The 25,850-nt window shown below is 51.5% G+C and overlaps 1 protein-coding gene across 1 annotated transcript; it reads right to left on the bottom strand.

Moving 5' to 3' along the window:
- Positions 1–522: 522 nt before the first annotated feature.
- Positions 523–4,594, bottom strand: LOC141737330 (olfactory receptor 14C36-like). Its single transcript, XM_074572012.1, has 4 exons — positions 4,038–4,594; positions 3,542–3,596; positions 1,348–1,398; positions 523–663 (listed from the first exon to the last, which is right to left on the bottom strand). Exons 1-4 carry the CDS (start codon positions 4,592–4,594, stop codon positions 523–525), a joined length of 804 nt encoding a protein of 267 aa, XP_074428113.1.
- Between the last annotated feature and the right edge of the window lie 21,256 nt (positions 4,595–25,850).

Consider the following 25,850-nt stretch of genomic DNA (forward strand, 5'->3'; position numbering starts at 1 on the left):
AGCGTTTACTTTTTGCCAGATGTCAGGGAGTCCCGCCAGTCTCCAGGACCTTTCCAAGATGATGGAGAGTGGCCTCACTGTGACATTCTCTTACTTTCCAGCACCTCTGGATGTACCCCGTCCATTCCCATGTACTGGTAGTGGTTGACTTTGCTCCAGTAGATCCTGATTTCATTCCTATCCGCCATTGGCTGTTCTTGTCCAGAGTCTTGCCTCGAGGCACAAAGCCTGAGAGACCTTGCTGGGGAAGTCTGAGGCAAAAAAGACATAGAGTATCTCGGAACTCTCTCTCCCTACTCTAACTCAATACAGCAGTGTCCAACTAATATCTTTGTTTTCTTCTGTAAGAATTCCTGAAGTTGGAAATCTCGTTATGATTCCCCTGAATTTACTTTCAGGTTTCAAACTGAGTTTTGATACAGGCCAATGTTCTTCTTGGAGGATGCTGTCCTTGAAGACCAGCTGTACAGAGCTTTGCGCCACCTTCAGTGCTCCTGACCATTGGATCCCCACGAAAACTCCTCAGCGTAGGCCAAAGGCAAAAGGACCTCTGAGGTCCAGCGTCTGCAGTCTTCTGTTCTGCTTCCTCACTCCCCTGGAGTGCTGGGACCCCACTACGTCAGGGTCACGACAGCCAATCTTCACGTCTCTGACCAGCTCTTCCTGCATTGCAGGTATCACATCAAGGTTGGCATTATTTTTGTTGGCCCATCTGGCAGCTGTGCTAAGACGTTGTCCTAAGACACTCCAGAAACCACCTGGACTGTATGTGCTGCTGTGCTCCTCTTTCAGAAGCTGCCAGTATCATGGCAGTCCCCAGCGAGACCCAGGCTCGTACAGCCAGATGCTTCCCTGGGATCCTTCAGAAAGACTATACCCTCTTCCTCATCCTGACTGTGGGTTCCTTATCTCCCACCATGACAGGACACTGCTACTGGCCTCTCCTCTCACCCTCCCCCACAAAGGCTTACCAAACTCTTCACCTGCCCCAAGGAGTTGCGCCATACATCCAGTTAACGGCTTCACTTTCAGGAAACCCCACTCCTGATCCTTCCAGCCTGTCTCTCCTGAAAAGCCTGTAGCCATCCATTGCAGCACCCCAAGCTGTGTGCCTTGTCCCACCACGCCTTGGCAGTTCCTCTGTCAAAGTCAAAAAGCACAGGCTCTCTCTCAACTTGTCTCTTCCCCTGGCTGAGAGTTTTGGTGCACATCTGGGCTGTGGCACCTCAGGTGTAGCTCCAGGCCAAGCTCGGACGTCTCTTAAAGGAAACCTGGTACCAAGCATTGAAGACCTTCTGTGTGCAAAGGCTTTGCTTCACGGCAGAGACACGGTCAAGTGGACGGCACCTGGAAGCTTAAAGCTGAAATTGGATGTTGACGGTGAGCAAAGCCTGCTGTCTGCAAGAACAGAGAGAAACAGGGCTGGGAAGGGCGGCCCTGGCAAGAAAGAAGGGTTTTGTCAGTGGTGTCTCTGCAGCCCTCAAGGGCCTTTGACAAAGGTGAAGGTGATCTCCATGAATGACAAGGTGCTGCTGACAGGTCCCCCATGAGATTTTTTTGCCTGTTCCTTGACTGTATTATGAAGAGGGCGAGTAAATGTTGGGGAAGAGAAAAAACAGCAGTTTGAGAGTGCAACACATGAGTGGAGACCCTGGTGTGATGTGTCTTGTGTTCTAAACTGCCTCACATCTACTGCATGGAGAAGGGAGAGACCTTGCCCCACTGCAGTGGCAATCAGTCACTTGTGTTATGAAAATTTGCAAGTGGCCCGTGCTGACCGAGCAGAGAGGCTAGGACACAAAGCACAGAGGTGCACGCGTAAATATTTAGTCATGTGCATGAGGTGTCCGAGCTCCATTGGGGTACCTCAAATGCGGTTAAACACAGGGTTCTTATGCCATTCAGGCATTCAGGTACCTTATTATTTGACTAATGACTAACTAACACACACACGGAGTACCAATTACTAATCACAGTAAAACTGCACAAAGTAGCTATATCTCTGTAGCTCCATCAGCCATCAGCCTTCTCGCGGCTTGTCTATTGATCCAGATGTCCCCGGAGTTGGTCTGTTGCTAATTACTTGTCTGTGATGCTGGACACTGGGAGAGTTTCAAAGGTGTGTAAGAGGGACGAGGATACTGGCATTATCTCGGTTCTCCAGGGGTATCTTTTATCCTTCATGGACAGCTGAATGATTCTGAGAAGTCCTTATTTTGAGGGCAGGGCTGTTCTTCTGGTCCTTGTGATGAGCTCACCTCCTTTAACTCACTTACCCAAGCATGATAAATCAGTACACAATGGGAGCTAGCTAGATATATATCTTAAGAAAGTCAATTCATTTTCATACGATAAAGACTGATGGGCATAAGAGTTAGGGAGGTAGATTTTGATAACCTTGGATCAGAGGATGTCTGTGGCCAGGTGGGTCCTGCAGAGAGCTTTTTGGTGGTCAAGGATCACCTCTTCGTCATCCAGAATGGTCCCTGCCAACATGCAGGAAGTCATGCCAAGGTGGCAGGAGGCTGGCATGCATGAGAAAAGAGCTCTGAGTAACATCAAGCCTGAAGAGGAAGCACAGAGAAGGTGGAAGCTGGCTGCCTTCCAGCCTCCAGGGTTCCGTGGTTCTGTGCTGGAGTTGAACTTTCGGTTTTCCTTTTTCCTCTTTCCCCTTCCCAAGTTCTTTTCTTTAACCATTGTCGTAGATTCCTCTACAAACAGCCCAGCTTCTCTTTCCCCACAGGCCCTACATTTGCTTGCTTTGTGCCCTCTCTACGGGGCACAAAGATGTTTCTAACATAGCTGTCCTGACAATTCCTCTGTTGGACAGTACAAAATTAGGAATGTCTTTAATTCCCTGTAGTGCCCTGCAACGCCTCGTGCTGTTATCTTGTGCTGATGCATCACCACAACCATGGTGAGCTGCCTGCACGCAAACATGAGGAACGAACAAAATGGATCTTCAGTCCAGGGGGACCTCGGGAAATTCTGGGAGTCAGCCAGAAGAAACTGCTTAAGTTTTACAAAGAGAAGTGGCCAGTCCTGCATCAGGGGGAAGAAAAACACCGTATTACAGTGCCAGGTAGGACGTGACAGGATGAGCAGTGACCCTGAGGAGAAGGGCCCCCGGATCATGAGGGACACCACATGAGCCAGTGGCGCAGGCTGACCATGAACAAGGCCAGCTGCACACAGGGATGGATTAGGAGGAGAGGGCTACCCAGACAGCTTGACTTTTCATGCCCTTTCAGTGAGCCGTGGTGTGGCCACACCTGGACGTGTCTGTCCCTCTGTGGGAATTCCTGCTGTAGACAGGTGGGGAGGAACGGGAGAGTGCCCAGAGGAGGTCTGCACATGGCCTCTGCTTGAGGCCCCAGACCCCATCCTTCTGACCTCTGCCATCCCAGCACAACCCCAGGAACGTGCTGTTCCTGGAGAAACACCAGCCTCTCCAGACAGCTCCAGATTCCCCTCCCACAGGATGGGTGGCCTTTATGTCATCTGTGTGAAGGGCTGGGGTACGTCCCTCAGTTAAACCCACGATCTTACCTGTCACCAGGCACCGACTGGTGACTCCTAAATCCAGTCCAATATCTCTAAAATGTAACAAACGGACAGTCAGCTTTTTATTCCTGGACACATGGAGGAAGAAGAACTTCAGGGGTGAATTTCCTCAGGCATGTTTGGAGAAAGACCCCAGCATTAAAGCACTGCACCAGGGAGATCTTGCTTTGTTAACAGAGACTCTGTGAAAGAGGCCAGCTCTGAGCCACTGTGAAATACATTTTTAGAAGGGAACCAGGTGAAACTAAGACGTAAATGTCTCAGGTGTAGTGACACAAGTGAAACCTTTGTGTAGGAGCATAAAAACCATAAATGACAATATCAACAGCAATGATGAGAAATATAATCATTAAAAACACAAAGCCAATAACAAAACACACAAAAAAGCAGATGGAATCAAATAGTGCGGGAGTCATTTGTGGAGAGAGGTGGAACATTTCTCCCTCTTGAAAAAAATCCATGAAATCAGATACCTAATGGCCTCCTTGAGCTCCTGGTTCCTCATGCTGTAGATGAGGGGGTTCACGGCTGGAGGCACCACTGAGTACAGCACAGCCATCACCAGGTCGAGAACTGGGGAGGAGATGGAGGGGGGCTTCAGGTAGGCAAACACGGCAGTGCTGACAAACAGGGAGACCACGGCCAGGTGAGGGAGGCACGTGGAAAAGGCTTTGTGCCGTCCCTGCTCAGAGGGGATCCTCAGCACGGCCCTGAAGATCTGCACATAGGACAGCACGATGAACACAAAACAACCACATGCTAAACAGGCACTAACCACAACAAGTCCAACTTCCCTGAGGGAGTCTGAGCCTGAGCAGGAGAGCTTGAGGATCTGGGGGATTTCACAGAAGAACTGGTCCAGGGCATTGCCCTGGCAGAGGGGCAGGGAAAATGTATTGGCCGTGTGCAGGAGAGCATAGAGAAACCCACTGCCCCAGGCAGCTGCTGCCATGTGGACACAAGCTCTGCTGCCCAGGAGGGTCCCGTAGTGCAGGGGTTTGCAGATGGCAACGTAGCGGTCATAGGCCATAATGGTGAGAAGACAGAACTCTGCTGCAAGAAAGAAGACGAAGAACAAGAGCTGTGCAGCACATCCTGCATAGGAGATGTCCCTGGTGTCCCAGAGGGAATTGGCCATGGCTTTGGGAAGAGTGGTGGAAATGGAGCCCAGGTCGAGGAGGGAGAGGTTGAGGAGGAAGAAGTACATGGGGGTGTGGAGGCGGTGGTCACACGTGATGGTGGTGATGATGAGGCCATTGCTGAGGAGGGCAGCCAGGTAGATGCCCAGGAAGGTCCAGAAGTGGAAGAGCCGCAGCTCCCGCGTGTCTGCGAATGCCAGGAGGAGGAACTGGGTGATGGAGCTGCCATTCGACATTTTCTTCCCCTGGGCTTGGAGACCTGTGAATGGAAAGAAAAGCAGTGAGAAGTTGGGGAAGATTTCTCTCCAACTAAAGTATTCAATTGGTCTTAGAAACCCACCAAACCGGCTCTCGCCTTTCAGGAAGACCTTTTGCAGGTCCTTTTTGTACACTCTGGTTGGTGCTGGCTGATAGTCCACCAGAGAGCTGAGATCTCTGCAGGATTCAGTCCTGCCCTACAGCCATGGGTAAAAAGGAACACGGGGTGATCTCAGATTAAATCCACTCCTGGCATCAAAGGGCTTTTCAGCATTGTCACCCAACTGCAGGGCAGAGCTCAGGGCACCTTGTTGTTGGTGTTGTTCTGTTGTAGTTTCCCCACCACACCTGAGGAGTGTTTTTAAGGCAGAAATCCCTGGCATTTCTGCTGTGCTGCAAGTGAAACCTTGTGGGTCCTGCCAAGAGAGTCAGGACAGTTCTCCTGCCAAGAGAGTCAGGACAGGGAGACACAGTCAGACACTCAAGGATTTCTCCTCTTTGGTGGTTGGGCTGCTGGGAAGGACACTCAGGACTTAATACCCGGGATAGTCAGGGGTGGAGGACTCTACTGTGTGGGGAGAGGAGACCACGGAGTGTCTCCAGGGAAGGCACCTGCACGGCAGGGGATGGCAGGGAGGGCCTGGAATCCCCTCTCCCATGACCTTTCCTGTAGTAGCTCCCTTTCACTCTCTGCCCATGTCTCTGCCACCCGGAGCTGTCTCTGCCTGGGGCTGTGTCATTGTCCCCAGGTCTCCTCCCTTTCAGTGCTCAGAGAACCCACCACACCTGCTGTGTGCTCAGCTCTGCCCTCAGGGCAAGTGTCTGCAAGCGCTAACAAGCAGCTTAGAAAAGTTCCTGCTAGAACCAGGGTATCATTGCCTTCTCCAGGACGGAGAAGTAAAATCCTCTCTCTCACAACCCATCCAGCAAAGAAGGAGTGGAAAACTCCAAGCAGGGACCCTCTTTCTTTCAGGTAAATGCTGCCTCTCTGTACTTCTCCAAAAGGACCCTCTGCAAATGTCCTGGGGGTGATCTGGAGCTGGGAGGAAACACGACCCATGCAGCACCCTCACGACTGCAGAAGGACCCTGCCATGACACGACTGGGGTCACTCCTTCCACCCACAGCTTCTCCCCGCAGCGCCATGGGGAGCTCCCCGGGCAGGCTGAGAGCTGACCCTGGCAGGCAGCAGAGTCCCTGGCCCAGCACACAGTTCCCTGGGACACGGGGACCCTGCTCTGAAGGACAGCCCTGAGCACCCCTGCACGCACACCCACCTTCACAGCCCGGCAGCCGTCCCGGGGAGAAGGCAGCCGACGTGCCCTGTGCCTTTGGTGATGTGGTAGGGCTGCCCTGCTCTCGAGCACATCCTTCTCAACACCGACGGAGCCTTGAGAGCCTTCCTGACAGATCACATTAGCCATGGGCTATGCCAGCTTTAGGAGACTGCTCCAGGGAGCCTCTCTGCATTATACTGCAGCAGAGACACAGCATGCCCTGTCCCTCTGACGGTGCAGCAGGGAAGCCCTGCTCCACACGTTGTCCTTCTCCTCGAAACTAGAGAAACTGTGAGACTGGTACTTGCAGATCCCGTAGGCTGGGGGTTGTTCCAGCTTCTGGAGATCCCTCCAGCAGCTGCAGATTCAATGCCCTGCAGCCAGAGACTGTGCAAAGGCTGTGAGGATTTCTCCCAGTGAGCTCTCAGCACTCTCCCACCCCAGGCTGCCTTTAAGATCCGCTGGCCTCACACGTCTCCCCTCGTTACCTGCAGGCAGTGCCCTCAGCCCTGCTGCCCTTTGCAGAGGAGCTGCTCCTGGGCAGAGCTGTCTCTCTGCAGCGCTGCCCGCTTGCCACGAGCTCCCTCCATGCCAGGAGCCCAGCCCAGCTCAGACGCAGAGGACCAGCCCGAGACGTCACTTTCTCTGCCTCCTCGGGGCTCCCTGGAGGTGTCCCTGTGCCTCCAGGGGAACCTGCTGGGAAAGAGACTGAAGTAATACTGTGTGGTCTCTCTTGCACCTCTGGAGAGACGCTTCTTTCCAGCCGGGTAATTTCTGCTATCAGAGAGAGCTGCGCACGAGAAAGGTCTTGTTCCTTCTGGTATGAGACAGGAAACCTGGACAGTGCCAGATCTCCTTTGCCCCCGCTGAGCGAAGGCAGTCGGCTTCGTCAACTGAGGCATCTCCTCCTTGGTTTGTAGTCCTGGGTGTGAAGTGGACTCAGCTCTCACTTAGGGCTGCCACAGTCCCACAGGAGGGGGGATTCCTCTTGCCTCTCTTCAGGTGGGCACAAAATAGGCACCTGCTGCATGGGAGCTGCTGGTCTCAGCTCCCAGCGTCATTCCTGGAGATGGAGGCCAGCAGTGAGCTCTTCAGACTCAAACACCTACTGACATTTCAGGTCTCAGACGTGGTCCAAGATACGTGCCGGTAACTGCAAGATCTAACGGAGCAGTTCATAGAGACAGGGCAGTATCTGCTGCCACCATCTTTGAGAGTCACGAGGAATTCCTTTGGCCACCAACACGTGCCCACATTTCGGACAACTGAACTTTTCCCTACTCTTTCAGTCCAGGGCAGCCTTCTGAGGTAGTCAGGGGACCAGATGTACTCATTGCCATTGACCTCATCCATCTTCTCCATCAGCCGTGTATACTAGATCCCCACTGACTGTAACGGCAGATGTCTCATGGACATCCCCACATCACCTAACCTAATTCAGGGCAGCTACTCAATGGCCATGGACAGGCCTGTTGTGCCACAGGAGGTGCCAGGGCTCTCCAGCACAACTGCAGGTGGCCGGCAGGGACTGCACAGGACCTACGGGAAAGGCATCGCCTTCAGAGTGGGTGCGAGACACACACTCCAGATGCCATGTCTCATAGATTCAGTTTCTGTTGGCCGGCAACTGAATCCCACGAGGGCAATGAGGCAGGGTCTGACCCACCTCCATCCAGTCGATGCAGAGCAGTTCAGGAACAGGAAGCACATCACACTGGGATCTCCACTCATTTGCCTATTTAAGCAACACAAGGAAGTCTCCAGAATAATGACCCCAGGTCTTATTGGAGACATTAATGGCCCTGACACCACTGGAAGGGGAACACAGCAGCATGCATACTGTCCAGCAGGTTTCTGGGTCTCAGCTCCCAAGGGGAGTGAGAAAAGACTGAAGCCAGACTACAGATACTGGGTCTCTAGAGGAGAAATGGGGATGGCTTTAGGTAAGCTAGAGCTTCCCAAGTGTAGACCCTTGCAAGGCAAGGGTTCGAGGGCACCAAGAGGAGAGGCTGCTGCTTCAGGAACAGTTAAAGAAGAAACAAAGAGAATGAGTGGCCACTGCTGGAATTTAGTAACAGCAGGTGTAGATGAATCTGAGATTCCCTGTGTCCTTCTTGCCTTGGTCTCCTCCAGCAAGCTCTCCCAGGCCTTTGTGCCTTGAGGCAGGACTCTGGAGGGAAAAAAAACCGTGGTGAATTTGGAGAGAGTCAGGAGTTACTTGAGCAAACACAATCCTTAGCAGTCTATGGGACTGGAGGGGTGGCATCCGAGGGAGCTGAGAGGGCAGGACGATGCCACAGTAAAGCCACTCTCCATCATCATTGAAAGCATCTGGAGTTTGCGGGAACTCCCTAACAACTGGCAGCACCCAAACGCTGCAGGCACTTTCTGCTGTGACCCTGCTTTGCGTAGAATGTTGGTCTATAGAAATCTTGCAAGGTCACTTCCAGCCTGAACGGAAAGTTCCCAGAACAGGCCAATGTCTGCCACCCTGAGACCTGGAATCTGCACTCTGCTCTTCGTCCTCACTCCCTCGGGAGCTGAGACTCCACTCTTTCTTTGCTACTAGAGCCAAGGCTGACAAGGATGACACAGGTTTTCTGATCCAGGTGAGCATCGCCTTGCTTGGCCCATCTGGCAGCTGTGCTAAAAAGCTGAGGCAAAGAGCCTCCAGACACCTAAAGGAGCATTTGCACCGTGCTCTCCTGGGAATGTCAGGGGGTGCTGGGCTGACTTTTGGCTGCCAGGTGCCCACCCAGCTTCACTCCCGCTCCCCCTCCTTCTCCACTCGCCTTGCTGTCTGCAGGGCTGTTTCTCTCCATGTGTCTCACTCCTCTCTCTTACGGTGACTGCACGCTGCTGTTTAGCCTTGCTTCAATATGCTATCACAGAGGTGCCACGAGAATTGCTTACTGGCTCAGCTTTGGGCAGTGGCATGTCCCCTTTGGAGCCAGCTGAAAGTGGCTCTCTCTCACATGGAGTCACCTCTTGATCCCTTTTCTCCTAAGCCACCTCTGCAGCCCCCTCACCCCTACCAAAACCTAGCCATGCCAACGCAATACACAGGGTCATTGATGTCCCCGGTAAGACGTTAAGTCGTTGGTGAGCCCAAGACTTCCTCAGGTTGGTTAAATAAGAGTTGGTCCCCTTCCTCTCCTTCATTATAGGTTCTTTGTGTCAGAGCAGAGATGTGCTGGACCTCAGTCGTGGCACCAGGGCCAAGCTCAGGCGTGCAACAAAGCCAGCTGTTACCAAGTGCCCAAGTACCGTGCAGGCAAAAGGTTTGCGTCAGAGCATGCTGGGGGGGATGGCAGATGGCAATGTAAAGGGGAAAGGAGGAGATCAATCCCTGCTCTCCTCAGGACGAGAGAGAAGCAGGGCTGGACTCTGCAGCCCCGGCACGAGAGGGCTTTGCTGTCTGCGGGGTCTCTGCAGCCCCAGAGGGCCTGTGGTGCAGGTGAAGCTGATCTCCAGGAAGGACAAGGGGCTTTTGCAAGTGTCCTTGGCTATGGGTATCCGGAGATCCAGGAACACTGTGAAAATCATTGCTCTGTTCCTTGACTGCAGCATCAAAGGGATGACTGAGGGATGTGGGAGAAGCACTCCCTGCATCTACTGGATTGAGATGGGACAGCACTTGCCTCACTGCAGTTGCTTGAAGGAAAGCACTGAACGCCTCAGAAGGTCTCTTGGGGTCTCTTACACGGCTGCTCTGAATGGGGATGATGTTCGCGCAAGTCCTGTGCTGTCCCTGCCGGCTGCACGCAGTTGTGCTGGAGAGCCCTGGCACCTCAGGCAGCTCCACAGGATGGAGTTAACCTTGAAATTGGGCAGCTGCCCTGAATTAGGTTGGGCATTGTAGGGGTGCCAGTGAGAACCCAGCCCTAACTGCCAATGGAGATCTGGTAAAGACAGCTGGTGGAGAAGAGAGAGAGACGTAGCTCTTCAGATGGCAATGACTCCATTTGCTCAGAGGAATAGCTCTATAGGCTGCCCTGTACATAGTGAGCAGGAACAGGCTTCATTGTCCTAAAGGTGGCCATCTGCTGTCACTTCAGCTGCCCAAAGCAATGCCCCAAGAGCCTCCAAAATGATGGCCCCAGACGCTGCCCTGTCCCTCTGAACTGCTCCATCAAAGTTTAGAGATACCTGCACATGTCTCGGGCCACCTCTGGCACTTCAAATGTGCACTGTGGTTTGCAGGGCTACAGGAGATTCCTCCCTTTCATTGTCTGGGTGTCCTGTCTCATAGGTGGAAAAGAAGAGGTCGTTCTGGGACCTAACTCTGCCTCTGATAGGGGAAATGATACTGCCGGAAAGGAATGTCCCCCCGCAACAGCTGAGGGAGGAAACATCAGTCATGACTTCAGCTTGTTTCACAGCAGGTTCCCCTGGAGCCTCAGGGACATCTTTGATGGAGCCACAGCGAGCCGAGCAAGTGCCACCTGATGAGGTCAGAAGTCCTTGAGTGCATTGCATGGAGGAGACTCAAGCATGCACATCATGTGCATGTGGGGAGAGGAACCCGAGTTGAGCACAAGTGCCACCAGCTATTCCCAGAGCGTCCACGAAGGCCTGTGGGACACACTCTGTCTTCGGGTAACTTGAGTTTGAGAGGAACGTCCTCTGGGAAACCACCTGGATGCCGCACTGGGATGTGCTTCTGTGAACCTTTTCCGGTTCATCGCAAGTGCCTCTGTGTGCTGCCTCACCCTCCCCTGTCCTTATGGCCCATCCCTTGTTTCACACAGTCTGAAAGCAGCACGTCCACAGAGCATTTCGCCCGCGCAGTCCGAAAGGGTTCTGCAAGCAGGAGTGTCACTGCCCTCCAGAAGATGGCTTTTCTCACCCTTCACACAGAACAGAGCACGTCTAGGGACTATGATGCACTCAGAAGCACAGACACCTCCGTGTTTCACCTCTCTGAACTTCCTTCCCAATTTCCTTAGGCACCTAACAGAGAAACAAACGTTGTCACTCGAAGGCGTACCCACAAGGAGAGAGGGGACAGGAAGACCTAAAATTTTCCATGGCAAAAGGGGATTAGGACAATTTGTCATCATCAATGGCGTTTCCCCTAATGGGAATGGGGAACGTCCCCAACTTTCAGAAAAATCTCTTCCTCCTCCCTCCCATGACCTGCCCCATAATTGCAGTTGGGAACAGCCTCAGCATGGGGCTGCTGGTGGAAAACATGGAAACCTGCTACAGCTCCGCCACCCTGACTGTCCTCCCACTGGGCACAGCACCATCTCTGCTCACAGCGCTCTTAGGGCTATTTCCTGCACCTTTGGCAGGTACAGAGTGGCTCCTGCTGGTGGCCACATGCTATGACCAGTACTTGGCTCTGTGCCACCCCCTGCTCTCTGCAAGACTCCGGAACTGGAAGGGTTGTCGCTAGAAGACAGCTGCACCTTGGCTGGGGGGATTTCTGTCATCTGCAGTAATCATTTCCTTCTTGTCCCAGACACATTTGCTGGCCCTGATGTACTAGACCACTTTTGTGATTTTGCCCCAAGGCTGGAGCTCTCCTGCAGTGAAACCATGACGCTCATGCTCTCAGCTTTGGAAACGTGCTGTTTAGATCCAGTCTTCCCCTTCCTGGTCACACCGGCATCTTGTGTGTGCATCAGAGCTTCCATGGCCACCGAATTAATTCGCATCAGGTGCAGGGATGCTTTACATGTGCCCTTATACAGCCCTGACCATATCAAGAATCCTTCAATACTCCTTCAGGAGTTTGTTTGATTTCCCAAGGAGTATCAGTACCTATTAAAAAAAACATAAACATACATATGTCCAATGCAGCAGTCTGCATCTCTGTTAGAAGCCTTGAAGCAGTGTCCGGGGGAGCAGGGCTTGAGGTGTGAGCATCCCGTGAGTTGACGGATCCCCTTTCCCAGCAGGTGGGGTCAGGGCTTGGCTGTCCTGCTTGGTGACACACATCAAGGGCTTTCACAACCACATGCCACGTTTGATTTTCCACCTCGAAGCAGCACCTCTGACTTCCTGCTTCACCAGCCTCCAAGGACTCTCGGAAACTCTTGGAGGTTTGCTGCTGACTTTTACTTGTCTTGAGGCTTGTTCAGTCTTTCAGGATCTGCAGTTCAGGCACTTGGCACCAGAGGGCTCATTAACATGCAAAACGCCCTAACAAGTCAAGTCTCTGGGCATAGTTTTCCTTAAAGTCTTCAATTCTCATGTGCTTAATTAGAGAAGTTTCAGGAATGTAATCAAAGTGAAATAATATGATTACTAAACAACAAGAAGAAAGGGTTTCTTTTTTCTTTTTCCTACTTTATTCTTCTGCTTATACATGAATGGAAATCAGCAGTCTCTACGTGATACTGATCCTGAGCGTCTGCTAATGCAGCCTGAACAGATATGAAAATCAAGACCCTTTGTGTTCCACAACCTATGGCCAGTCTTCATCCTGACCCCAACCCAGCATTTCTCTCATCAGCCCCCTGGGACTTACAGCAGCCCTGTTCCAATCTGAGCTTCCTCCACTGAAGCTGCGCGGTTCAGCCCATTGGCACCGGTTCCCACCTGGGTTACTTGGAGAACGAGCAGCACACGGACACAGAAGGGTGTTTGTCACTTGCCAACAAATGGAAACAAAGGAATGCATAGCTCAGTAAAAAAATGAGACATTCCTCAGCAATGTGTAAAGTCCACATTACCCCCACCGAAATCTGCTTCCTACAGTGGCTAACCTTAGACCAACAGAAAACATAATTTTTGTTAAATCACAGATCCCAAGACTTCCCAAAAGATTCCCTGTCCTGGACTTTCTTTCTTTGTCCATAATTGTTCTTTGCAGGCAGTGAGGCACACACTCACGTCACGAGCTCCCTCGATTCGCAGAGAGAAGCAAAGAGACAAAGTAAATCAAATGGTCTTTTGAACACACAAATCTGCCTAAAGGGGGCCCTGAGCAGCAACAAGCTTTTGGACAAATCATGGAATAACAGAATGATGGAATGTGTGGGGTTGGAAGGGACCTTGAAAGGTCATCTAGTCCAACCCCCCTGCAGTAAGCAGGGACACCGACAACTAGATCAGGTTGCCCAGAGGCTCATCTAACCTGGCCTTGAATGTCTCCAGGGATGGGGCCTCCAGCCCGTCTCTGGGCAACCTGTGCCACTGTCTCACCACCCTCAGTGGAAAGAACTTCTTCCTAAACTCTAATCTAAACCTGCCCTGCTCTAGTTTAAAACCATTGTCCCTCGTCCTAAGGCTACATGCCCTTGCAAACAGCCTTGCAACAGCTTTCTGACAGGGCCCCTTCAGGTACTGGAAGGCCGCTATAAGGTCTCCCCGGAGCCTTCTCTTCTCCAGGCTGAACAACCCCAACCTCTCTCAGCCTGTCTTCACAGGAGAGGTGCTCCAGCCCTCTGATCATCTTCGTGGCCCTCCTCTGCACCCGCTCCAGCAGGTCCATGTCCTTCTTGTGCTGAGGGCTCCAGAGCTGGACACAGTACTCCAGGTGGGGTCTCACGAGAGCAGAGTAGAGGGGGAGAATCCCCTCTCTGGGTCTGCTGGCCATGCTTCTTTTGATGCAGCCCAGGACACGATTGGCCTTCTGGGCTGCAAGCGCACATTGTTAGCTCATGTCCAGCTTTTCATCCACCAGGACCCCCAAGTCCTTTTCCACAGGGCTGCTCTCTATCAAGTCATCCCCCAGCCTGTATTGGTAACGAGGGTTGTCCTGACCCAAGTGTAGGACCTTGCACTTGGCCCACCTTGATTGCCGTGTCCAGTTTTGCACCCCCCACCACAAAAAATACACTGAGGGGCTGGAGCAGGTCCAGAGAAGAGCAATGAAGCTGGTGAGGAGTCTGGAGAACAAGTCTGATGAGGAGCAGCTGAGGGAGCTGGGGCTGTTTAGCCTGGAGAAAAGGAGGCTGAGGGGAGACCTTCTCGCTCTCTGCAACTCCCTGAAAGGAGGGTGTACAGAGGTGGGGGTCGGTCTCTTCTCCCAAGAAACAAGCAACAGGAGAAGAGGAAACGGCCGCAAGATGCCCCAGCAGAGGTTTAGACTGGATATTAGGAACAATCTTTCCCCTCCTCCATCTGCGTCAGACAGGCGGTCGTCACCAGCACGGAGATGACGTGGACCCTTCTGCTGCTCACAGGTTTGGGGGGGACACTGAGGAGATGGGGAGAGCACCTTGGGGTGTGGGGACACTGCGGGGAGGGGGACACACGTGCCAGATTCAGCCCCCTGACTTCCCCGTGTGGGAGCGCAGAGGAGGGGCAGGTGTACAACCTGCAGCTGACCCTATCCCTGACCCCAGTGTCATCCCTGTAGCTGCCATGTCCCCATCGCTGTCCCCACAGGTGTCCTGGCCACACCACTGTCCCCAGCCCTGTCTCTGTCCCTCCAGGTCTCTTGTCCCCCTCCCTGTCCCCACAGGTGCCCTATGCCCAGGCCTGTGGGGACAGCGGCCGCCTGCTGGGCTGGTTCCATGGCAGCATCAGTTTTGTCCACCTCCGTGTCACAGTGACACCAGGGGACACTGTCGACCCCACTGGGGACTGGAGAGGGGCCCCCAGGCTCAGTTGTGTTTTGTAAAGTCTCCTTTCAAGAGTACCAAAACGCATTTTTTGTTTCCAAAGCTTCTATTTCAGGCTCCAAAAAGGCATTTTTAAGATTAAGCCAGTCAGTTTTAGGGTCCAAGATGCATCTTGGATGTCAAAACCCTCATTTTTATGGTCCAAACTCCTCTTTTAGGGACCAAATTATCATGCATTTGAACCCAAAGCCTCATTTTTAGGTACAAACCCTCATTTACAAGTTCCAACGCCCATTTTAAGATTCAAAGACCCATTGTCAAGCTCTAAACAAGCATTTTTAGGATCCAGCCAGTCATTTTTAGAGACCAAGCCACATCTTGACTGTCCAAAGTGAGAGCGAGTGGCCCACACGCGTGTCCAGACGGGCCTCCAGGTGGGCCCCGGGGTGGCTGGGCCCCGGGGTGGCTGGGATGTGCAGTGCGGTGTCGCGGCAACGTGATGATGCAACAATGTGCGTCTGCTCTCTAGAGCTGCTTGCTGGGAGACTGGCTGTGGTGGCCGCAGCTGGGTGCCTCTGGAGCGAGAGGTGCCATCGCTCTGTCTACCCGTCTTTTAATTACCTCCAGGGATGGTGCCTCAGCCACTTCCCTGCGCAGCCTGTTCCAATGCCTGAAAAACCTTTCAGGGGAAAGATTGTTCCTAATATCCAGTCTAAACCTCTGCTGGGGCATCTTGCGGCCGTTTCCTCTTCTCCTGTTGCTTGTTTCTTGGGAGAAGAGACCGACCCCCACCTCTGTACACCCTCCTTTCAGGGAGTTGCAGAGAGCGAGAAGGTCTCCCCTCAGCCTCCTTTTCTCCAGGCTAAACAGCCCCAGCTCCCTCAGCTGCTCCTCATCAGACTTGTTCTCCAGACTCCTCACCAGCTTCATTGCTCTTCTCTGGACCTGCTCCAGCCCCTCAGTGTCTTTTTTGTGGTGAGGGGCGCAAAACTGGACACAGCACTCGAGGTGGGGCCTCACCAGTGCCCAGTACAGGGGGACGGTCACTTCTCTAGTCCTGCTGGCCACACTGTTCCTGATACAGGTCAGAACGCTGTTAGTCCAACCTGGCCTTGTGCCCCGGGATTCTGGGTTGGTTGGGTTGGAGTTTGGGGTGGATTTTGGGTTTTTTGATTTGGCTTTTGGATTGGATGTTGAGTTTCCTGGACTGGATTCCTTTTGTTGGATCTTTCCTGTTGGATTTTTGGGGTTGTGTTTTTTATTTATTTAAGTTGTTTTTTGGGGTTCACGTTTTGGGGTTGGATTTTGGGTTTAATTATGGGTTTGTCGGTTGGAATTTTGGGGTTTGATTTTTACCCCTTGGTGGGCGTGTCAGGAAGCCATTGTGACATGAGGGCGGCAGGGCCAGCGCTGAGTGTCTGGCGGTGGTGGCATGGCAACCGCTGATGTGCTGCCCGCAGTGGTGGGGCTGCCATCGGCAGGGACATGTTCAAGCAGGTCAGGTTCCTCCAACGCCGTCCAAGCTGGCCTTGAGCCCTGGGATTTTGGGTCGGTTGGGTTGGATTTGGGTTGGTTTTAGTTGCTTTTTTAGGGTTGGATTTTTTGGGTTTGGATTTTTTGGTTGAGTTTTTCGGTTGTGTTTTTGGATTTTTTGGGGTTGTATTTCTGGGATTGGATTGTTTGGATTGGATTTTTTGTAGGTGTTTTTTTTTTTTTTGGTTGGATTTTGGATCAGATTTTGGGTTTTTCGCATAGGATTTATAAAGTTAGATTTTTTGTGTTGATTGGGTTGAATTTTGGGTTGGGTTTTTTGAGGTTGAGTTTGTTGGGGTTGGGTGTTTCGGTTTGGTTGGGTTGAATTTTGGGTCGGATTTTTTGGGATTGGGTTTTTTGGAGTTGGCTTTTGGATTTTTTTGGGTTCAGTTTTTGGGGTTGGATTTTGGGGTGGTTTTTTTGGATTTAGTTTTTGGCCTTGATTTTTGCCTTTGTGTGGGCGTGTCAGTCAGCCATTGTGACATGAGGGCGGCAGGGCCAGCACTGAGTGTCTGGCGGTGGTGGCATGGCAACCGCTGATGTGCTGCCCGCAGTGGTGGGGCTGCCATCGGCAGGGACATGTTCAAGCAGATCAGGTTCCTCCAACGCCGTCCAAGCTGGCCTTGAGCCCTGGGATTTTGGGTGGGTTGGGTTGGATGTTGGGGTGGATTTTGTTTTGTTGGGTTGGATTTTGGATTGGGTTTTGGATTTTTTTGGGTTGGATGTTTGGGCTTGGGTTTTTTGGGCTTGGATTTTTTGGGGTGGATTTGGGGTTTTCTTCAGTTAGATTTTGGGTTGGATTTTGGGTTTTTGGGTTGGATTTTTGGGGTTGGACTTTTTGGATTGGATTTTTGCAGTTGGTTGGGTTGAATTTTGGGTTGGGTTTTTTGGGGATTGGGTTGTTTGGAGTTGGGTTTTGGACTTTTTTGGGTTTGATTTTTTGGGTTGGATTTTGGGGTTGGGTTTTTTGGGTTTGATTTTTACCCCTGCATGGGCGTGTCAGGCAGCCATTGTGACATGGCGGCAGGGCCAGCGCTGAGTGTCTGGCGGTGGTGGCATGGCAACCGCTGATGTGCTGCGTGCAGTGGTGGGGCTTCCATGAGAAGGGACGTGTTCAAGCAGGTCAGGTTCCTCCAATGCCGTCCAACTGGGCCTTGAGCCCTGGGATTTTGGGTCGGTTGGGTTGGATTTGGGTTGTTTTGAGTTGTTTTTTTAGGGTTGTATTTTTTGGGTTGTATTTTTTGCCTGTATTGTTGTTTTTCGAGTTGGATTTTGGATTTTTGGCATTGGTTTTTTGGAGTTGGTTGGGTTGAATTTTGGGTTGGGTTTTTTGGTGTTGTGGTTTTTTCATGTTGCTTTTTTTGCTTTTGGGTGTTCTGATTTTGGGTTTGTTCAGGTTGGGTTTTGGATTATTTTGGGCTTGATTTTTTTGGGTTGCATTTTAGGGTTTTTTTTTTGGTTTAGTTTTTGGCCTTGATTTTTCCCTTTTCGCGGGCGTGTCAGGCAGCCATTGTGACATTGCGGCGGCAGGGCCAGCGCTGAGTGTCTGGCGGTGGTGGCATGGCAACCGCTGATGTGTTGCCCGCAGTGGTGGGGCCGCCATCGGCAGGGACATCTTCAAGTAGGTCAGGGCTGCTGGTGGAAAACCTGGAAACCTGCTACAGCTCCGCCACCCGGACTGTCCTCCCACTGGGCACAGCACCATCTCTGCTCACAGCGCTCTTAGGGCTATTTCCTGCACCTTTGGCAGGTACAGAGTGGCTCCTGCTGGTGGCCACATGCTATGACCAGTACTTGGCTCTGTGCCACCCCCGGCTCTCTGCAAGACTCCGGAACTGGAAGGGTTGTCGCTAGAAGACAGCTGCACCTTGGCTGGGGGGATTTCTGTCATCTGCAGTAATCATTTCCTTCTTGTCCCAGACACATTTGCTGGCCCTGATGTACTAGACCACTTTTGTGATTTTGCCCCAAGGCTGGAGCTCTCCTGCAGTGACACCATGACGCTCATGCTCTCAGCTTTGGAAACGTGCTGTTTAGATCCAGTCTTCCCCTTCCTGGTCACACCGGCATCTTGTGTGTGCATCAGAGCTTCCATGGCCACCGAATTAATTCGCATCAGGTGCAGGGATGCTTTACATGTGCCCTTATACAGCCCTGACCATATCAAGAATCCTTCAGTACTCCTTCAGGAGTTTGTTTGATTTCCCAAGGAGTATCAGTACCTATTAAAAAAAATATAAACATACATATGTCCAATGCAGCAGTCTGCATCTCTGTTAGAAGCCTTGAAGCAGTGTCCGGGGGAGCAGGGCTTGAGGTGTGAGCATCCCGTGAGTTGACGGATCCCCTTTCCCAGCAGATGGGGTCAGGGCTTGGCTGTCCTGCTTGGTGACACACATCGAGGGCTTTCACAACCACATGCCACGTTTGATTTTCCACCTCGAAGCAGCACCTCTGACTTCCTGCTTCACCAGCCTCCAAGGACTCTCGGAAACTCTTGGAGGTTTGCTGCTGACTTTTACTTGTCTTGAGGCTTGTTCAGTCTTTCAGGATCTGCAGTTCAGGCACTTGGCACCAGAGGGCTCATTAACATGCAAAACGCCCTAACAAGTCAAGTCTCTCTGGGCATAGTTTTCCTTAAAGTCTTCAATTCTCATGTGCTTAATTAGAGAAGTTTCAGGAATGTAATCAAAGTGAAATAATATGATTACTAAACAACAAGAAGAAAGGATTTCTTTTTTCTTTTTCCTACTTTATTTTTCTGCTTATACATGAATGGAAATCAGCAGTCTCTACATGATACTGATCCTGAGCGTCTGCTAATGCAGCCTGAACAGATATGAAAATCAAGACCCTTTGTGTTCCACAACCTATGGCCAGTCTTCATCCTGCCCCCAACCCAGCATTTCTCTCATCAGCCCCCTGGGACTTACAGCAGCCCTGTTCAAATCTGAGCTTCCTCCACTGAAGCTGCGCGGTTCAGCCCATTGGCACCGGTTCCCACCTGGGTTACTTGGAGAACGAGCAGCACACGGACACAGAAGGGTGTTTGTCACTTGCCAACAAATGGAAACAAAGGAATGCATAGCTCAGTAAAAAAATGAGACATTCCTCAGCAATGTGTAAAGTCCACATTACCCCCACCGAAATCTGCTTCCTACAGTGGCTAACCTTAGACCAACAGAAAACATAATTTTTGTTAAATCACAGATCCCAAGACTTCCCAAAAGATTCCCTGTCCTGGACTTTCTTTCTTTGTCCATAATTGTTCTTTGCAGGCAGTGAGGCACACACTCACGTCACGAGCTCCCTCGATTCGCAGAGAGAAGCAAAGAGACAAAGTAAATCAAATGGTCTTTTGAACACACAAATCTGCCTAAAGGGGGCCCTGAGCAGCAACAAGCTTTTGGACAAATCATGGAATAACAGAATGATGGAATGTGTGGGGTTGGAAGGGACCTTGAAAGGTCATCTAGTCCAACCCCCCTGCAGTAAGCAGGGACACCGACAACTAGATCAGGTTGCTCAGAGGCTCATCTAACCTGGCCTTGAATGTCTCCAGGGATGGGGCCTCCAGCCCGTCTCTGGGCAACCTGTGCCACTGTCTCACCACCCTCAGTGGAAAGAACTTCTTCCTAAACTCTAATCTAAACCTGCCCTGCTCTAGTTTAAAACCATTGTCCCTCGTCCTAAGGCTACATGCCCTTGCAAACAGCCTTGCAACAGCTTTCTGACAGGGCCCCTTCAGGTACTGGAAGGCCGCTATAAGGTCTCCCCGGAGCCTTATATGAGCACATTGTTAGCTCATGTCCAGCTTTTCATCCACCAGGACCCCCAAGTCCTTTTCCACAGGGCTGCTCTCTATCAAGTCATCCCCCAGCCTGTATTGGTAACGAGGGTTGTCCTGACCCAAGTGTAGGACCTTGCACTTGGCCCACCTTGATTGCCGTGTCCAGTTTTGCGCCCCTCACCACAAAAAAGACACTGAGGGGCTGGAGCAGGTCCAGAGAAGAGCAATGAAGCTGGTGAGGAGTCTGGAGAACAAGTCTGATGAGGAGCAGCTGAGGGAGCTGGGGCTGTTTAGCCTGGAGAAAAGGAGGCTGAGGGGAGACCTTCTCGCTCTCTGCAACTCCCTGAAAGGAGGGTGTACAGAGGTGGGGGTCGGTCTCTTCTCCCAAGAAACAAGCAACAGGAGAAGAGGAAACGGCTGCGAGTTGCCCCAGCAGAGGTTTAGACTGGATATTAGGAACAATCTTTCCCCTGAAAGGTTTTTCAGGCATTGGAACAGGCTGCACAGGGAAGTGGCTGAGGCACCATCCCTGGAGGTAATTAAAAGACGGGTAGACAGAGCGATGGCACCTCTCGCTCCAGAGGCACCCAGCTGCAGCCACCACAGCCAGTCTCCCAGCAAGCGGCTCTCGAGAGCAGACGCACATTGTTGCATCGTCACGTTGCCGCGACACCGCACTGCACATCGTCATGTTGCCACGCCGCTGCCCGGCTGCTGCCCAGCCACCCCGGGGCCCACCTGGAGGCCCATCTGGACACGCGTGTGGGCCACTCGCTCTCACTTTGGACAGTCAAGATGTGGCTTGGACTCTAAAAATGACTGGCTGGGTCCTAAAAATACTTGTTTAGAGCTTGACAATGGGTCTTTGAATCTTAAAATGGGCTTTGGAACTTGTAAATGAGGGTTTGTACCTAAAAATGAGGCTTTGGGTTCAAATGCATGATAATTTGGTCCCTAAAAGAGGAGTTTGGACCATAAAAATGAGGGTTTTGACATCCAAGATGCATCTTGGACCCTAAAACTGACTGGCTTAATCTTAAAAATGCCTTTTTGGAGCCTGAAATAGAAGCTTTGGAAACAAAAAATGCGTTTTTGTGCTCTTGAAAGGAGACTTTACAAAACACAACTGAGCCTGGGGGGACTAAACTGATGCTGCCATGGAACCAGCCCAGCAGGCGGCCGCTGTCCCCACAGCCCTGGGCATAGGGCACCTGTGGGGACAGGGAGGGGGACAAGAGACCTGGAGGGACAGAGACAGGGCTGGGGACAGTGGTGTGGCCAGGACACCTGTGGGGACAGCGATGGGGACATGGCACCTACAGGGATGACACTGGGGTCAGGGATAGGGTCAGCTGCAGGTTGTACACCTGCCCCTCCTCTGCGCTCCCACACGGGGAAGTCAGGGGGCTGAATCTGGCACGTGTGTCCCCCTCCCCGCAGTGTCCCCACACCCCAAGGTGCTCTCCCCATCTCCTCAGTGTCCTCCCCAAACCTGTGAGCAGGAGAAGGCTCCATGTCACCTCCGTGCTTGTGACGACCGCCTGTCTGACGCAGATGGAGGAGGGGAAAGATTGTTCCTAATATCCAGTCTAAACCTCTGCTGGGGCATCTTGCGGCCGTTTCCTCTTCTCCTATTGCTTGTTTCTTGGGAGAAGAGACCGACCCCCACCTCTGTACACCCTCCTTTCAGGGAGTTGTAGAGAGCGAGAAGGTCTCCCCTCAGCCTCCTTTCCTCCAGGCTAAACAGCCCCAGCTCCCTCAGCTGCTCCTCATCAGACTTGTTCTCCAGACTCCTCACCAGCTTCATTGCTCTTCTCTGGACCTGCTCCAGCCCCTCAGTGTCTTTTTTGTGGTGAGGGGCGCAAAACTGGACACAGCACTCGAGCTGGGGCCTCACCAGTGCCCAGTACAGGGGGACGGTCACTTCTCTAGTCCTGCTGGCCACACTGTTCCTGATACAGGTCAGAACGCTGTTAGTCCAACCTGGCCTTGTGCCCCGGGATTCTGGGTTGGTTGGGTTGGAGTTTGGGGTGGATTTTGGGTTTTTGGATTTGGCTTTTGGATTGGATGTTGAGTTTCCTGGACTGGATTCTTTTTGTTGGATCTTTCCTGTTGGATTTTTGGGGTTGTTTTTTTCATTTATTTAAGTTGTTTTTTGGGGTTCACGTTTTGGGGTTGGATTTTGGGTTTGATTATGGGTTTGTCGGTTGGAATTTTGGGGTTTGATTTTTACCCCTGTGCGGGCGTGTCAGGCAGCCATTGTGACATGAGGGCGGCAGGGCCAGCGCTGAGTGTCTGGCGGTGGTGGCATGGCAACCGCTGATGTGCTGCCCGCAGTGGTGGGGCTGCCATCGGGAGGGACATGTTCAAGCAGGTCAGGTTCCTCCAACGCCGTCCAAGCTGGCCTTGAGCCCTGGGATTTTGGGTGGGTTGGGTTGGATGTTGGGGTGGATTTTGCTTTGTTGGGTTGGATTTTGGATTGGATTTTGGATTTTTTTGGGTTGGATGTTTGGGCTTGGGTTTTTGGGGCTTGGATTTTTTGGGGTGGATTTGGGGTTTTCTTCAGTTAGATTTTGGGTTGGATTTTGGGTTTTTGGGTTGGATTTTTGGGGTTGGACTTTTTGGATTGGATTTTTGCAGTTGGTTGGGTTGAATTTTGGGTTGGGTTTTTTGGGGTTGGACTTTTTGGATTGGATTTTTGCAGTTGGTTGGGTTGAATTTTGGGTTGGGTTTTTTGGGGATTGGGTTGTTTGGAGTTGGGTTTTTACCCCTGCATGGGTGTGTCAGGCAGCCATTGTGACATGACAGTGACAGGGCCAGCGCTGATTGTCTGGCGGTGGTGGCATGGCAACCGCTGATGTGCTGCCCGCAGTGGTGGGGCTGCCATCGGCAGGGACATGTTCAAGCAGGTCAGGTTCCTCCAACGCCGTCCAAGCTGGCCTTGAGCCCTGGGATTTTGGGTCGGTTGGGTTTGAAGTTGGAGTGGGGTTTTTTTTAATGGTTGGATTTTGGCTTGGATTTTGGAATTTTTGGGCTTTACCTTTTTTGGCTTGGATTTTTTGGGCTTGGATTTTTTGGGGTGGATTTTATGTTTTTTGAGTGATATTTTGGGTTGCATTTTGGGTTTTTCAGGTTGGATTTTTGGGCTTTGATTTTTGGGGTTTGATTTTTCAGGTTGGATTTTTCGGGTTGGATTTTTCGGGTTGTTTGGGTTGAATTTTGGGTTGGGTTTTTTTGTTTGGGTTTTTTGGGATTGGGTTTTTGGGGGTTCGGTTTATGGTTTTTTGATTAGATTTTGGGTTTTGGGGACTGGATTTTTGGGGTTGGGCTTTTTGAACCCTGGGATTTTTAGTTGTTTGGAGTGGATTTTGGGGTGTTTTGGGTTGTTTTTTTTTTGTGTTGGGGGTTTTTGTTGTTGGGTTTTTCTTTTTGGGCTAGATTTGTTGGGGTTGGATTTTTGGACTGGGCTGTCCCCAGGGCCCTGCATCCCCCATGCGTTTAAACTTGGCTGTCTGATACCAACCAAATCCCTTTGATTTGGCTGAAAATAAAAGTATTCCAGTGCTTGACAAACCTTTCAGTGAAGAAATGTTTTTCCTACTATCCAATCTAAATCTTCCCTGGCACAACTCCTGGCCATTTCCTCTTGTCATGTAACTCGTTACTTGGGAGAAGACACCAACAGCCACCTCGCCACTTCCAAGCCTGTAGTGCTGCATTGGTTTTTCGTGACCCAAGCGTAGGACCTGGCACTTGGCTTTGTTGAACCTCAGACCACTGGCCTCTGCCCATCGATCCAGCCTGTCCAGATCCCTCTGCAAAGCCTTTCTACCCTCAAGCAGGTCGACACTGCCAACCAACTTGGTGTCGTCTGCAACCTTATTGAGGGTGCACTCGATCCCCTCATCCAGATCATTGATAAAGACATTAAAAGGAACTGGCCCCAGTTGTAAGCCCTGGGGAAAACCACTTGTGACCAGCTGCCACCTGCATTAAACTTTGTTCACCACCACTTTGGCCACTCTTTGGCTCAGCCATCCAGCCAGGTTTTCACCTGGCATAGAGTACTCCCGTCCAAGCCACGGGCAGCCAGTTTCTCAGGGAGAATGCTTTGGGAAATACTGTCAAAGGCGTTTCTAAAGTCCAGGTAAAGAACATCCACAGCCTTTCCCTCATCCACTAAGGGGGTCACCTTCTCATAGAAGGAGATCAGGTTTGTCAAGCAGGACCTGACTTTCATGAACCCATGCTGACGGGGCCTGATCACCTGGTTGTCCTCATGTGCCACATGATGGCACTCAGGATGATCTGTTCCATGATCTTTCCCACACCAAGGTCAGACTGACAGGCCTGTACTTCCCAGGATCCTCCTTCTGGCCGTTTATGTTGATGGGCGTCACCTTTACTAACCTCCACTTAACTGGCACCTCCCCGCTTTGCCAGGACTGCTGATAAATGATGGAAAGCGGCTTGGCGAGCATCTCCGACAGCTCCCTCAGTACCTGTGGGTGGAACCCATCTGGCCCCATAGATTTGTGTATGTCTAAGTCACTGGCCAGGCCAGTCTTCTTCCCCACCAGCTTGTGTTTAGGCACATGGGGATGGCCTGATCCTGTGCCTTTAAAAGTTCCTTCTTGAAAAACGTCCTGCCTTCCTGGACTTCTTTTGCCCTTCAGGACTGCCTCCCAGGGGACTCTGTCAACCAGGCCTCTCAAAAGGGCAAACTAAGATAACCAGGTCCAAAGCCCAGAGAGTTATTGCCATTAGGCACCTCCTGATGGTGGAGGGAGGGGAAGCCCAAAAGAAGGAACTCCGTGACACTGGTATGGTTCAATAGTTTGCATCCAAGCTGCAGTGAGTAATGTCAGATGGTCAGTGGAGGAAACAATGCTTCAGGAGGTTAAAAGAAGATGAGACAGAGCGAAAGAACGTAGAAGGACGAGAAAAGAGGTTCATGGGGACATTCGGGCACAGGCTGGAAGGAAAACAGAAGATAGGAGAGGAGAATCATCTGAGAGCAAGAAGACATCCTTTGATGTACAGAGAACAAACTTGCTAAGTGAGTCAGAGTAGGACTGCTCTATAAAATGTATGCCAGTTATTGCATTCGAGCTCTTTACCCAAGAGCCTCTTTACAGTCGATGGAGAAAAAAAATTGGTGTTTCTCAGTCGTTCTTACTCTAGTCTATTTAAATATATCTTTTAGGATGTGCTAAAAGGAATTCTACTGAAAGATAAAACACCTCAGCAAAGTAGCTTTAACCTTTGTCTCCTAACCTTAGGAGAGAAACAGAGAAAGCAGCGTGGAGATGGTGACAAATGAGGAGAGATGTGGGAAGTACAGGTAAGCAGGACAGCCAGAGAAAAGGGGAAGGTTTGGTTTTCAGGGAAAACCAGAGCCAAAGAGGGCAAAGAGGAAAAGCCTGTGTTAAAACTATCCTCTTTTCAGGACTGTCTTTCCATCCATGATTGAGCTTTGCCAGGTAGAACAGAAAGCTTTGTAAACAGACTCCTCCTCAGTCACTGACCACTTTCTGGCTGAAAACCAGTTTTGGTAAATCATTCTGGCTGTGAGGGGGAAAACAAAAGACGATTTCAAAAGCAACACAAAAGAGGGGAAGAACCAAAAGTGATGGCAGGGAGGAAGGCCCCTCCTGTGCAAACCAGGGATGAGAACAGCTGTTTCCAGCTTGTGTGCATGCCTCAGCCTGGCAAATGGGGAATGCCCACGGCTTGGGGTAGCCGTGCCCAAGGAGCTGACCTTGCTTGC

This window comes from Larus michahellis, unplaced genomic scaffold (assembly GCF_964199755.1).
Source record: "Larus michahellis unplaced genomic scaffold, bLarMic1.1 SCAFFOLD_34, whole genome shotgun sequence".
In the NCBI taxonomy this organism is placed as follows: Eukaryota; Metazoa; Chordata; class Aves; order Charadriiformes; family Laridae; genus Larus; species Larus michahellis.